This window comes from Lycium ferocissimum, unplaced genomic scaffold (assembly GCF_029784015.1).
Source record: "Lycium ferocissimum isolate CSIRO_LF1 unplaced genomic scaffold, AGI_CSIRO_Lferr_CH_V1 ctg17846, whole genome shotgun sequence".
Classification (NCBI taxonomy): Eukaryota; Viridiplantae; Streptophyta; class Magnoliopsida; order Solanales; family Solanaceae; genus Lycium; species Lycium ferocissimum.
This window is the reverse complement of record NW_026717451.1, coordinates 1-15,213: the sequence shown is the minus strand read 5'-3', so window position 1 is coordinate 15,213 and position 15,213 is coordinate 1. Positions and strand designations below refer to the sequence as shown.

General features: G+C 34.2%; 1 protein-coding gene and 1 pseudogene across 1 annotated transcript; one reads left to right on the top strand and one right to left on the bottom strand.

The window, feature by feature from the left end:
- Nucleotides 1-2,143: 2,143 nt before the first annotated feature.
- On the top strand, nt 2,144-2,872 carry LOC132042780 (uncharacterized). The gene has a single exon (XM_059433296.1). The coding sequence runs from the start codon at nt 2,144-2,146 to the stop codon at nt 2,870-2,872; it is 729 nt and encodes a 242-aa protein (XP_059289279.1).
- Nucleotides 2,873-7,435: 4,563 nt separating this feature from the next.
- LOC132042779 (G-type lectin S-receptor-like serine/threonine-protein kinase At4g27290) lies at nt 7,436-10,856 on the bottom strand (annotated as a pseudogene).
- Between the last annotated feature and the right edge of the window lie 4,357 nt (nt 10,857-15,213).

Sequence of the window (15,213 nt, the reverse complement as noted above, 5' to 3'; positions counted from 1 at the left end):
TCTAATTATAAAATGTCAAAGCCTTTAAATTTTTTGGTTTTTTTCCCTCTTCCTTATTTAAGTCTTGATGGAAAGTAGCTAACTAATTAGCTCTATTTAGAGCACTAGGAAAGAAACTGACAGACTTTTAATTATAATAAAAAACCATTAATCATTTGGTAGTGGTTATAGAAATGAAGAGTTGTGATTTGTGAGTTATCAAGGTGGACTATATCATGCTTATAGGAAAAAGAGAGAAAACAAGCATAGGGAGGACAGAAATTTCTTGGATGCTAAACTTGCCAATGAATTTAAAAAGGATCATCAAATAATTAACAAGCTATTTATGATAATATTACCCCTTCTCAGTCTATTTATCTTTTCCCTCCTCCTTTTGTGAGTTTTCTTTAATTGTTACTCAAAGGTTATCACCAGATAATTAATAACCTATTTGCTGTAATGTTATCTTCAATCTATTTATCTTTTTCCTCCTCCTTTTGTCATTTTCCTTTCATTGTTACTCAAGCTCTCCCCTTCCTAATTTTTATTTGTTAAACTAAATTCAAGTATTTCGGTATCTATTTATGTAGACTAAATAAGCCTTTCATATATAAAAATATCAAATTTGAAGGAGGTGTCACATTATAATACCTCTTAATTTTCTAAAGAATTACCTTAGCTTCAAATTTACACACATGTGAGAGCAAAACCTGAAGAAATGTGTCTCACTATAATCATTTGGCGCTTCAACAACAAAAGAAAGAAGAAGAAGAAGAAAAAAAGAACAATTATTTCCACAATAGTTGTTTAAGAGCAAAGGTACCAAATTACTTGAAGGAATCTTTGATATTATTATAAATTGAAGCTAAATGGTGTAGGGCTTTTGCAGAAATTGTCAACTAAAAAAGATCTAAGTCATGGTGAAACTGATCTCATTTGGAGTTTAAGTTACATGCATCATCAATATATTTTTTTTTTTTGTACATTATCAAGTCACTCAATTAATATTCACAGATAAATCTTCTTATAATGTTAGATTTTATACTCTTTAAAGACAGAAATAGAATTACATTCATAATCGTGGAAAGCACGAGAAGATTCACTAGTATTTTAATTAAAAGGGGTTCTTTCTAAAAGCATTATAGTGTTGACTAAAAGTTATGGCGTAATTGAAATGAACTTAGGGTGCTTCAAGGTAGTATAAATTTATGAGCTAGGAGAAAACTTGGCAAGAACGTTGTGGATTTAATTATTTAAAATATGTTTCTTTGTGTTTTGAGATTTTAAAAGTTACTAACACAATGTTCTTGCTTTATTTCTTTAGACACGGCTAATAGCCTGCTTGGCCAAACTTTCAAAATTAGGTTATTATAAAGAGTGTTTTTAAAAAAAGTAATTTTAGGGAATAATAGTTTGTGTTTAGCTAATTAATTGAAGAAGACTTTTATCACTACTAGTAGAGTAACAATTTGTGTTTGACCAAACTTTCACAAGTGCTCTTAGGGAGAGACGGGCTATTTCACAACTCAAAAGCATTCACCACCCCCCCTGTTAAGTTAATGTTTTAATTAATTTTGAAACATTTCATCTGACAAAAGTTTTTCAAACTAATTGAATGTGAATTTGAAGATACATTCTTCATTTAGTATTTTACGTTTTAGGTTCTTGAAAGTTACATGAAAGTTGCATGTATTTTAAAAAAAATTCATGAACCTATTTTAAATCCTATTTAATGAAAACTTTTATGTTATGTAATTTTTATCCTATAAATAGTGTTTCATTCTTTTGGAAAAGGCAAGCCTTTGAAGAAAACAATTTCCTCTTAAAACTTTAGAGAGACATTGATCAAAGGAATTGAAATCACCAATTCAAGAATAGAAGAAAGCAACTTTCTTGAATGCTACTTGTTGTGGCTTAGTTGAATCCGAAGATAGAGTTGTTATTTATTCTTCCGTTTGCTCGTGGGAGAGACTCCAACTATCTTCAAACGTCTTAACGTGCCTCTTAAGCCAAGCAAGTTTATTTTGGATTTCTTTTATTATTATCATTCTTGTTCTAACAATTTGAAGATAGTTGTCTCTATGGCTACTACATCAACATTAAATGGTGTTCCATCTCTGCCTAATCCTAATTTTGAAATATTCGATGGCAAAGACTTTCCTAGATGGCGTGGAAAGATGGAATTCTTTTAAGAAGATTGAAGTTGGCATATGTTCTTGAACAACCTTGTCCTAATGCTCCCGGTTCCGAGGTGGCAACCGAGCAGGCTACTTTGATTAAAGAACAAATTGCCAAGTGGAAAGATGATGATTATTTATGTAAGAATTATATTCTTGGAGGAATGTCTAACAAATTTTATGATCAATATTATACCAAGTGCAAATTTGCTAAGGATATTTGGGACACTCTCCAAAATATCTATTTGGCGGAAGAGGCGAGTTCAAAGAAATTTCTTGTTTCAAACTATATGGAGTTCAAAATGGTTGATGATAAGTCAATCACCGAACAAGTGCAAGAATTCCAACTTATAGCTAATAAAATTGCTATCTACGAATTGTTCTTGATGAAAATTTTCATGTTGGTGCTATTGTCTCGAAACTTCCTTCCTCTTGAAAGAATACGAAGCAAACTCTTACACAAGAAAGAAGATTTGACTCTTGAGCAATTGTTGCAACATTTGCAAATTGAACAAGAGACTCGATATCGTGACAATAATATTTTGAAGGAACCCGTCATGAAAGCTCATGTGGTTGAAGAAAAATCAACCAAGAAGGAATCTCATAATAAGAAAATTCCGAAGGCAAAGAGAAGTACGAATTTCAAGCGCACTTCGATTACCGATTCTAAGTCGGTTGAATGTTACCACTCACAAATTTGGTCACTATGCGCGTGATTGTAAAATTCTTAAAGCCGAAAAGAAGAAAGAAAAGGCAAATAACCATAGAAAAGATGAATTTGTAGCAATGGTTACGGACATTTGTAAGCGGGAAATCAAGTGGAATGGTGGATAGACATGGGCGCAACTCGTCATATATCGGGTGATCGAAATGCTTTCAAGACCTATGAATTAGTGGGGGACGATAAAGTTTTGTATATGGGAAACTCATCCTTTGCCCAGGTTGTGGGAAAAGGCCTTCATTGAATTAAAGTTTACTTCCGAAAGATAGTCACGCCGATGGACGTATTGCATGTTCTGAAATTAGAAGAACTTTTAGTGTCGGGTACGCTTCTTTCGAAGCATGGTTTTAGAATGATTTTGAGGCGGATAAATTTATCTTGTCTAAAAATGGCATATTTGTTGGAAAAGGCTATGCTACAAATGGAATGTTCAAACTCAATATTGATAATGAAAATATTTATAACTATATTGTGGAGTCTCTAGATTTATGGCATGAACGTCTTGGTCATGTGAATTTTAGATCCATACAACTTATGGTGAAAAATGGATTAATTAAGGACTGTGGAAAAGATCATACTACTAAGTGTCTTACTTGTAGTAAATGCAAGATAACAAAGAAACCTTTTAAGACGGTTAAAAGAACATCCACACTTTTGGAATTAATTCCACCGATATACGTGAGATGGATTGTTTGTCACGTCATGGTAAGAGATATTTTATCACTTTCATTGGCGATTACTCAAGATATACATATGTCTTTCCATTAAGAACAAAAGATGAGGCATTTGAGTCTTTCAAAACATATAAAGCGAGTTGAAAATAAATTGAGTTTGAAGATTAAATCAATTAGATCTCGATAGAGGTGGAGAATATTTAAATCGGATTTTATTGATTTTTGTGAAAAAGAAGGCATTGAAAAACAATTGACTACATCTTATACACCACAACAAAATGGTGTAGCGAAAGGAAAATAGGACTTTCATAGAAATGGTTAATTCTATGCTTTATGGATCCGGTATGCTGGAAATTTATGGTAAGCCTTATTTTCGGCTTGTCATATTTTGAATCGAATACCTTCCAAGAAACTTGAGGCATCCCCTTATGAACTTTGGAAGAACCGAAAGCCAAATATAAATTATTTTAAAGTATGGGGTTGTTTGGCTCATGTTAGATTACCGGATCAACATTTGGCAAGGTTGGCTATAAGGAGTAGATTCAGTGTGTTTATTGGTTATTCTCGGACCATTAAGAAGGCTTATAGATTCTTAAATCTTGAGACTCCAAGTCCCCACACAATTATTGAATCCTTACATGCTAACTTTTTTGAGAATATATATTTCCTAAGCAAAAGAATCTTTAGAACAAGATGCAAGTTCTTTTACATCTCCTCTTAAAAGGAAAAAACTTGATTAATTAGTGGAAGAAAGCCATCGAACGGTATAAGATCGGCTTGACGAAAGAACTTTGGACTACGATTTTCAAGTCTATTTGGTTGAAAAAGATCCCGAAAGTTATCTTTGCTTGAGATCTTCCCATGATGCTCCTTTCTGGCGTGAAGCTATTGATGATGAAATGCATTCTATCATGTCAAATGATACATGGATTTTGTCAGATCTTCCTCTGGGGTGTAAACCTATTGGTTGTAGATGGATTTTTAGGAAGAAATTAAATCGATGGTACTATAGATAAGTACAAAGCTCGCTTGGTAGCAAAAGGTTTTACTCGAATGAAAGATATTGATTATTTTGATACCTTTGCACCTGTAGCTCGGATGACATCTATTCGGCTCTTAATTGCTTTAGCAGCAATTCATAATATGATAATTCATCAAATGGATGTGAAGACCGCGTTTTTGAATGGAGATCTAGATGAAAAGTTTACATGAAACAACTTGGAGGGTTCATCATTCCCGGTCGAGAACATAAAGTTTGTAAGCTTCGTAAATCTCTTTATGGATTAAACAAGCTCCAAAGCAATGGCATGAGAAATTTAGAAAGGTCATGATTTCTAATGGCTACTCAATCAATGGTGGCGATATATGCATATTCGGTAAATTTCAAGAAAACTTCAGGAGTTATAATCCGTCTCTATGTAGATGACATGTTGATCTTTGGAGCGATATTGAAGAGTTAAAGAAACAAAATCATTTCTTGCTTCTCGAGTTTGAAATGAAGGATCTTGGAGAAAGCCGATGTAATTTTGGGCATTAAAATTGTGAGATGACTAATGCTTTGACTCTTACTCAAGCAAGTTATATTGAGAAAGTTCTCCAAGAGGTTTGGTCATTTTGATGACAAGCTTTAACTCTACACCGTTTGATCTGGCAGCATCAAACTAGTGCGAAACTCTAGTGACGTTCTTGATCAATTGACGTATTCTCGGATTGTTGGGAGTCTTATGTATGCCATGCATTGTACCGAGCCGATATTGGTTATGCGGTAGGAACTTTGAGCAAGTTTACTAGTAACCCGGAGTTGAACATTGGAATGCCTTAATTCGTGTTTTAAGGTATCTAAAGGGCACGATTAATAATGGCCTACATTATTCTACCTTTCCGGCGAGTTATTGAAGGCTATAGTGATGCTACTTGGAATTCGATCCAAATGACTCTAAATACGTACTTTGCTTGGATTTTCACTTTGGCGAGCAAAGAATCTCTTGGAAATCAAAGAAACGAGACCGTATTACTCACTCAACCATGGAAGTCGAATTTATAGCTATGTCTTCTGGAGAAGAAGCCGGCTTCAAGTATCTTGATAGATATTCCTATGTGGAGTAAGCCAATGCCACCTTTGACTATCTATTGTGATAATAAAGCCGCTATTTTCGGGCTTCCGCGATTGTTACAATGGCAAATCGAGGCAAGTTCGTCTCAAACATAATCATGTGAGAAGACTATTGGAGGATGGCATAATATCGCTTCAATATGTAAAGTCTAGATTTAATCTAAGCATCCTTTGTCTAAAGGATTAGGCAAAGAGTTAGTAATGGAAACTTGTAAAGGGATGGGAATAAAGTTTGTTGTAAATAATGGTACTTTATGGTAACCCTACCTAATGATGTAATCTTAGGTTCAAAGGGAAAACAAGTAAAGTTACAATTGTGGAGCACATCAATAAAAATTCCATTTCTTCAAAGAGTGAGTAAATGTGCATAGGTTGAGATTCTATTCTCTTAATAAATCTATAAGACCGATCTCGGTTGGAGTTAGTATGACGACTCTTGATAGATTTACCAATATTCCTATTGTAGAGAGAGGATGAGATTATATTCTCTTAATAAGTCTATAAACCGGTATCGGTTGGAGTGTGTAGGAACCCTTGATAGATTTACCGACACTTTGCCGTAAAGGAGGATGAGATTAAATTCTCTTAATGAATTCGTAGACTATTTGGTCGGAGTATGCAAAGTTACTCTTGATGAATTCCACGCGCTAAGTGCGAAGTGGAGGCCGCTTCAATAAGATTTTTAACAGGGAAATCTTAAAGCACTTAGTTTAAAGGATTCAGGACACATGGCCGTAAGGTGTCGAAGGATTACGATTTTCACAGGAACATAGTAATGTGCGTGAAAATTTTCTACTTCATTTAATGATCTACTCGGTTCAAGATTCGTTCACTAAGTAGTCAATGATTTAGAATGTATTCACTAGCTAATGGTTCAAGTCCAAAAGACACCATTATTGATGCATATTACTAGATTAATGTCTCAAAAAAATATTTTCAAAATTCCTTGAAACAAGTGGGGGGATTGTTAAGTTAATGTTTTAATTAATTTTGAAACATTTCATCGACAAAAAGTTTTTCAAACTAAATGAATGTGAATTTGAAGATACATTCTTCATTTAGTATTTTACGTTTTTAGGTTCTTGAAAGTTACATGAAAGTTGCATGTATTTTAAAAAAAATTCATGAACCTATTTTAAATCCTATTTAATGAAAACTTTTATGTTATGTAATTTTTTATCCTATAAATAGTGTTTCATTCTTTTGGAAAAGGCAAGCACTTGAAGAAAACAATTTCCTCTTAAAACTTTAGAGAGACATTGATCAAAAGGTGAAATCACCAATTCAAGAATAGAAGAGCAACTTTCTTGAATGCTACTTGTTGTGGCTTAGTTGAATAGAAGATAGAGTTGTTATTTATTCTTCCGTTTGCTCGTGGGAGAGACTCAACTATCTTCAAGAAACGTCTTAACGTGCCTCTAAGCCAAGCAAGTTTATTTTGGATTTCTTTTATTATTATCATTCTTGTTCTAACACCCCCCCCCCCCCCCCCCCACACACACACAAATCCCTCCCTAAGTTTTTTTGTGTCACCGGATATTTGGTGACTTGTCTCAAAGTGGTGTCAGGTCAAAACTTATCGGCATCGGCACCGGCACTGTGTTTTACAAAATCAATTCTAGATAAACAACCAATCAACTCCATTAAATATCAGTTGGAAGCAGCAAAAACGACATACATACATCTTGATTGTTCTATCCATGTGATTCTTGAATGTAAGTATATGAAACTGACATCAAGTGCATTTTTCCACAAACACAAATGACTAAATTCTAAAGAAATTAGGATGCAAACTTGGACAAGGACAAGAACAGTTATTACATGGAGAGTCCCAAACAGATAGATTAAAGTTAACGTCCTTCAACATTTGAAATAGTAAAAGAGTTTCTGGAGCAAGGTGAAGAACTTGAATCATTAGGGCTTCTGTCTTTGCTGCTATATGCAGGTCGCTTAGGCGAAGGAAGAACTGTGTCACTGCAGAGCATGGACACAACTGTAGCTGTGTTTGGCCTATAATTTGCATGTTCTTGCACACAAAGCAAGCCCACAAGGATGCATCTAACAACCTGTGTTGTATCAAGTGAACCAGCCACCTTCAGGATCAGAAACTCCAGTATCTTCCCTTCATTCCACAGTTGCCATGCCTAAATACATTTGTTTCACTTTAATTAGTTATGTCGTGTGAAAATAGTAGGAGATTGTTAGACCTCTCTGTACATGACGTCATTTGTGCCGATATTTTTGGGCTGGCTTATAGTGAAATCTTTTATAAAGAACATACAATATAACATGAAAGATGGTTTCCAAAGAGAACTTGGCCGTTATAAGTGAAATGTTGTGATAGAGGACGGTTGTTATAGAGAGGAATCTTGTATATGAAAAAATGAGAGAGTTTTCATTTTTTTTTACATGGTCTAGAAGGTTGAGAGGGTCGTCTTTGGAGTGAGAATAGCTGTTGTTTCTTTTACTGCAGATAATCTCTAACAATATGACACCAAACCTGAAGACATCCGACTTTCGGAGAAAATTCCTTGTATTGCATATTCGGGGGGACATGTAACCATTGCATTGGAGCGCACATAAATTGACAATTTAGTTCGATGAATTTCAATGCTATGACGGTTAATAATACTTACTAGGTACCGGCAATCCTGTTGGTATTTGCTATCGTTTGATTCCCTCCGAAAATCCTAGCCATTCCAAAATCGAGAGATTTTGGGATTCATATCTTCGTCTAAGAGAATATTGCTCGTCTTCGCATCTCTGTGAATGATTTTTAGTCGCGAATCACGATGAAGATAAAGAAGCCCTCTAGCTAAACCTTCAATGATGCTATATCGTTGATTCCAACTTAACGCCACCTTATCCTTAGATCTTGATCCTGCCAAGCACACAAATTAATTAGAGTAACCATCATCCATCAAGAAAACCGTTAAATCTTCTTAATTAGCTCACCGAATATGAAAATGTCTAAGCTTCTGTTGGACATGTATTCATAGATCAGCAACTTTCCTCCTCATGAATGCAAAATCCTATCAATTTGACTAAGTTTCTGTGTTGAAGTCTGGAAATTAGTGTAACCTCATTCTTGAACTCTTCTATGCCTTGTCCTGAGCTCCTCGAAAGTCTTTTAATAGCAACCTCTTGTCCGTTTGCTAATACCCCCTATATATGAATCACACATGACTATTCAACTTAATTATAAGCAAATGAGTATAGACTGCGTGATATTTGCTGTTTTTTCTGCTGAAGTTCGATAATTAAAACATACACGTGATACCTTGTAAACAGGTCCAAATCCCCCTCTCCAAGTTTATTTAGTGCAAAAAGTTTTTAGTAGCATTTTCTATGCATTTGAAGCTGAAAACGGGTAATTCTGAACTGCTACCTTGAGTAAAACTGTTAAGAAGCAAATTTGCTGCTGAAGATTGTTTCGAAGCTATGCAAAAGGATTAAACTCCCAATGCCTGATAAAGTTTAGTAAAAATTAGAGTCTCTCCAAAAGGTAGCAAAAGTTGTGGCTCTGAATCGATTAACAATCGAAATGATTGAATGGCTTGTACCTCTTTTCTGATCTTCAACAAATAAATAGTGCAAACAATAAGAATTAGGCCAACTGTTGCTGAAACGATAATTGCAATACAGGCTCCGATTTGCCTCCTCTATCTGCATGACAAAAGACAACTCAATTAGTAAAAAAACTAAAATATGAAGCGTAAATGTGAATCCAACAAAACATGAGGTCTCAAGTTCGGATTCCGGCTGAGGCAAAAACACTAGGTGATTTTTTTCGCATCTACCTTGGTACTTGGTGAGCAAAATTACTCGGTACCTACGCCGGTGAGAGGTAGAAGTACCCGTTGGAATATAGAGCGGATACTAACATTCATGTTCATGGAAAAAAAGAAGATAAGCCGAATCCAAAATGAATCAAAGTTTCGTTCAAGTAGTAAAGATTGGTGTATCTACCAAGTTGGGAATGTGCAAGGCGAATGTATAGTTGCTCTCCACCATGGGAGAACTCTTGAAGGTCAATAAGATTTTCCCCCAAATCATGCAGCCTATTCCATCCACATAAGCATATGCCAAACAAGAACAGTTCTTCAAGCAAGAATTTTCGCATTCCATTTTATCTAAGTAAGAAGTAGGTAATGAGAAATCCTGGTAGTTTCATCCCTGAAACTGGTAAAAATACATCCCTCTTTCTCTCATCATCAGATTTTGGACCAGTGGCCATCTCCACACACTGGAATTGTGCTCTCCGAACACAACCATTAGTCCAATTCCCTACGCTCCATTCATCGATAGACTTTGGTTCATAACCCTTCAAACATTTGCACACTGGTGAATCATTATTCTTGCAGCTTCCGAAAGTACCGCATGTGTTATACAAGTCACATTGACCTTTAGGTACTACCTGCAACCTTAACCATTTTCTCTTCTGCATCCCAATCCATCTGAATTATCGCTCCCGAGGAATCTAAGTATATCAATGTTGGAGCAGAGTAATTGAGTATAACATAAGAAAAATAAAGTTCCTCCCCTTTATTGTCCGTAAGTAGTTGAAAGCCATTGTGGTAGTCTTTAGTCATGCTAGGCACTCCAATGAAGCTTCTCCGATTCCACTACCCCGATCTAAAATGCTTCTTTGACGAGCCATTCAAAATAAGTACTTGTACAAGTTCCTGAGGATCCACCAGAGCGGTACTAAAACTCCCCAACGACGGATTTTTATCATCTTTCCAAGATGTGAGAACTATTTGCTCCCCTGTTATAGTATTCATCCCTATCTTCATACGAGGCAAGAGTGTGTCAGATGGATGATTGAAGCTCTCCCATAACGGTACTGATTCGTTCAGCTTGTTCTGATCCAGAAGAACAAGATTCCCCTGAGCAGTAAGCACAGCAATGGTGTTGTTGGATGACGTCGAACTAACTTGTGTAGACCAGACTAGCACATTTTTATCATCCACAAGGACCAAATTGCCATCACTAGCATTAATCATAAGAACTCCATATAATCCAATTAATGGTCTTTCACGATTTGCAACCCATGCAACTTTTTCAACTGGTAATCCCTTGTACCATATCCCGACGTATCGCCCTTGGGATCCATCAGGACTAAAGAAGCCAAGCTCAAATGTACCTCCTGCTGAAACTACAGTTTCACCATCTACAACTTCTTGATTCATTGATATAGTATCTATTGCTAAGCAAATCGGATCTATGATTAAGGGAATTAAAAGGACTATGGTCAACTTTCTAGTAGTGCTAGCCATGTAATTCATGATGCTAATGTTCAAAAAACAATACGACGAATTTGTACTACTTTACTTCATTTATCCTCTGTAGCATACACCTGGACGTGAATCGATTAATCGGTTCAGCGGATTGCAAAGGATGGTTAAACAAAAAAAAAAAAAAACATTTTGAAGGATTTGAAGCAAATTACGAAAAGTCAACAGAATTTGAGGCTTGTCTCTTCTATCTTGGATGGGTCATACAGCTACTAAAGTATGTGGATACAATATGAATTTATGTCATTCTCAAGAAATCAGTTTCTTACATCGACAGAAGACTCGGAAAATAAAGAAATGTGAAATATTTCCTTGTGAAGTTTCTGATATATTACTAGGTCCAAGCCTCCAAGGATGGTAGTTATTAAACAGACCAATGTTAATAAATTACTTGCTGTGGGATTCAGATGACATGTAAACATTGAGGTGGAAAAGGACATGCTAAATAGTTAATCACAATGATGTTATGCGTGGGACTATTTTATGCTTGAAACATGATCATATAACTTCACAAGTCTTAACACCAGAAAGTCAAACTCTTCAATGAGTATGTGATGTTTTGACGATGATAAATAAAATGTCTAATTTCAAAGACCACTTAGTTCCCTTACGAGGTCGTTTGGTAGCTAGTTGGTCTGGAGGTGAGCTATGCAGGTATTAAATCCCCGCATAAGTAATCTTATGTTTGGTAGCATCTTAGGATGTGAGTTATTAATTTATAAAAGAATACGGTGTTTTATAAACTCGCATAACAAAAATATACAAGTTATGAGGGAATTCGTATGGTATATTATACGAAATAGAAAGCGGAGAAGATCTTTGTATTTGTGTATGCCTTCCATATAAACAACCTTGTAATTTGTACGCCTCAGAAATCCTCATAGAAGGAACCCCCCCCCCCCCCCCCCCAACTAACATAAACTTTTCGAAAGACGATGAGATTATTCACTTTTTTCATAATTCATTTTATTTTATTTCAAAATCAATACCGTTTGGTTATAAAATTTTGAAATCAATTTCTCCAAACTTGTTTTCTCTCCATCTTCATAAATTCCAAGTAAAATGCTCCTCTCTCCTTTGCAAAAAGTATAACGAGATATAACTCCATCTTTAATTTCAAGAAAGGCTTAAATGACGAGAATATCTTTCATGATGATTTTTATTTATTGATTGATAATTTATGAAATTTGTCAAGTAAACTTAGGTCCCGTTTGGACATGATTGAGATCGATTGATTTGAAGTTAAATCTTTATCTGAAGTGCAAATTGAATCTCAAAAAGTTATATTTTTTTCTCATAAACATGAAAACCTTTAATTTGTGAAAATTATCTAAACTTTCCCAATTCTTACAATCTTACCAAATGAAATTTCCATACCACAAACACAGTGTCAGAATATCCCCAAGTCACCAAATCACATAATGAGGGTCCTTTTATAATAAGTGTTTGTGATTACATGCTATTATAAAATATAAATTTTCAAATACACATAAATTTACAAAGATTCAACTGATCCAATAAATCAACAATAGTAGTAATTAGCTATTCTTTAATATAATCCTCTCATATGAATAATCTCTTCAATGTCGAAATATTAGCCTTTCTTTGCAAAATTTAAAATGATGGGTTTTTTTTGTCAAACATAAAATTACGGATCAAGCTTTACATTTAAAAAATTGAAATCACAACTTGAAATTTGATATCCTACCCTTTTGGAGAATTTGGGATTTGAAATAATAATTTGAACATGAAGTTTTAAAGTTTTGTTCACATTTCATAAAGAAACGCTTATTTCAAATCAAAACTTCAAATTTGAGCCCCAAATCCCACGGCAAACGCCTACTTAGTACCAACTTGTTTGATTTTGGAGCATAAACAATAATTCCCAACGAAAATGCTAAGGTCTGTGTGTAGAATCATTAAAACTATAAGATTTGAGTGTGATTGACTCTTTCATTCATCAACTGACCCTTATCTAACCTTTTAAGTCAAAATTTTAATTTCTTTCTCCGAAGCATTTGGAGGGGAAAAAAGTTGTACTTCGTTCAATGATGTAAAGATATTCGCGGATTTTGTCAATTTCACGATCGATTATGTTACTATTTAGACAGTCAATGGATATATTTTTTTTTTTTATCATAATTTTTTCAAATACTTTCATAAATATGTTCAATGTTAAACTTCGCGACTTATAAGATCTTAACGTAGTTTAAATATCTAATTTTTATTTCAAAAAACTTAAAGATTCATGTTCGAATTCACAATTAAACTTGACCAATCCCAATCAAAACAATCTTTTGGGACGGGGAGTAATAATTAAGTGTAAAGCTTAAAAAGATACTTGTACTTTTGTGAAGCAAAGATAAGAACTTTGACTCAATTCACTTTAGTTGTTTCACTCCTCCTTTTTGTTTTGAAAAAATTTGGGTAAGAAAAGAAATTTCTGAAGGAAAAAGCAAAATTGCACTGTTTCCAATTCCGTTAAATAGAAAGAAACATTTACGTATAGATTTACCCAATTCACAATTTTATCAACGTAAAGCTAATTAATCTTTTCAGAGATGAGAGGTACAAGGAGTAGGCCTCCATTTATTTTCATTAAATAAGACGTGCGAATACGAATACGCGTACGGATGATTAAAAGGTAAATTGTTAATTGTTTACTTTTTAATATACGAATGCGCATACTTTATTTATTACGAATATAATAAATATACAATTTAAATAAAAAAGTAATTAAATATTAAAAAATATTTAAAATTTACTAAAATTAAATTATTATTTGATAAAGAACCGAAAACATTTATGTTTGATAGTGATGGCGAAGATGGTGTGGAGCGGTGGTGGTGGGTGATGGTTGGTGTTAGTGCCTAGTAGGGGTGTACGTAGACCGGGTTGGTTCGGATTTTTCTCGTTAAATACCAAACCAAACCAAACCAATTGCGTCGGTTTTTAAATTTATAAAACCAAACCAAACCAATAAAATTCGGGTTTTCTCGGGTTATTCGGTTTTTTCGGGTTTTTTTTCCGAAAAAGTCTTCATACAAAACATATGACTTTTACTTCAAATATTTCTTTAGTCCTAGTAAGATACAACTATATAACTAAGGTGTTTCTTAAGAAAATAACACAAAATGTGAGATGGGTGATGACATCGTATTAAAATATTCAACAAAAAAATAATAAAATCGGTTAAAATAAGTATTGCTAATTAATAAGTCATAAAAGAAAATGACTTTAATCTAAATACTAAGTTATGATAAAATAAGTACGACTAATAAGTATTAATTTCATGACAAAGAAAAAATTAAGCTATGTATTTTTACGCTCTAAACCAATTATCGCAAAGAATAGATATCCAACATTCTTGTCTATTCGTAGTGTTAGAATTGAATTTCTTTTGTTAGCATTAGTGTTGATTGGTTTTGATTCGGACTTTATTTGAGTTATTAACATCTATGAGATATAAAACTTATTGGCATTCAAATTCTAAGTTCAAGCTTAAAATAATATGATAAAAGACAAAACTGAAAAAAATTTAAGAAATATTTACAAATTACATTACAAATAAATATTCTTATGTATAAAATATTTTTTAAAATCGAATACACGTAATGTCGGGTCGGTTTGGTTCGGTTCGGTTTGACTTTTTTTAGCTAAAATCAAACCAATTATGGTCGGATTTTTCGACACCAAACCAAATCAAACCAAACCACGAGTCGATTTTTTTCTCGGTTTGACTCGGTTTATCGGTTTGGTGCGGTTTGGTTTGTACACCCCTAGTGCCTAGTAATGGTGGTAATGATAGTTGTGATAGTCGAGGTGGTTGACGCGTAGCGGTGGTTGACAACGGTAGTGGTGGTTGTGATGGCAAATGTGGTTAGTGGTGGTGGAAATTTGGTGATTGTAAATAGAGAGGTGGTGAAAATTGCCAACACCAAATATCACTCTTAATAATATTAAAACTTTATTCAAGATCTTAATATTTAAGACCTATACAAACCAAATAAGTACTTAAATCTTAATATAAATAAATACGCTTAATAAATTGATGTACCTGAACCATTAAGATTGAGCCCATTGAGGGTAAACAACCGTAGGCCTGTACAGTTAAAAGTCCACACTGATGCACACATTTCCACCAACACAAGCAAATTGTAAACATATCCCTAAAAAATTAAAAGCAAAATCACATCCTATTTTGCTTCCCAAGAGAACAATGGCCAGGATTTGACGGTGGACCTTCTCCAAA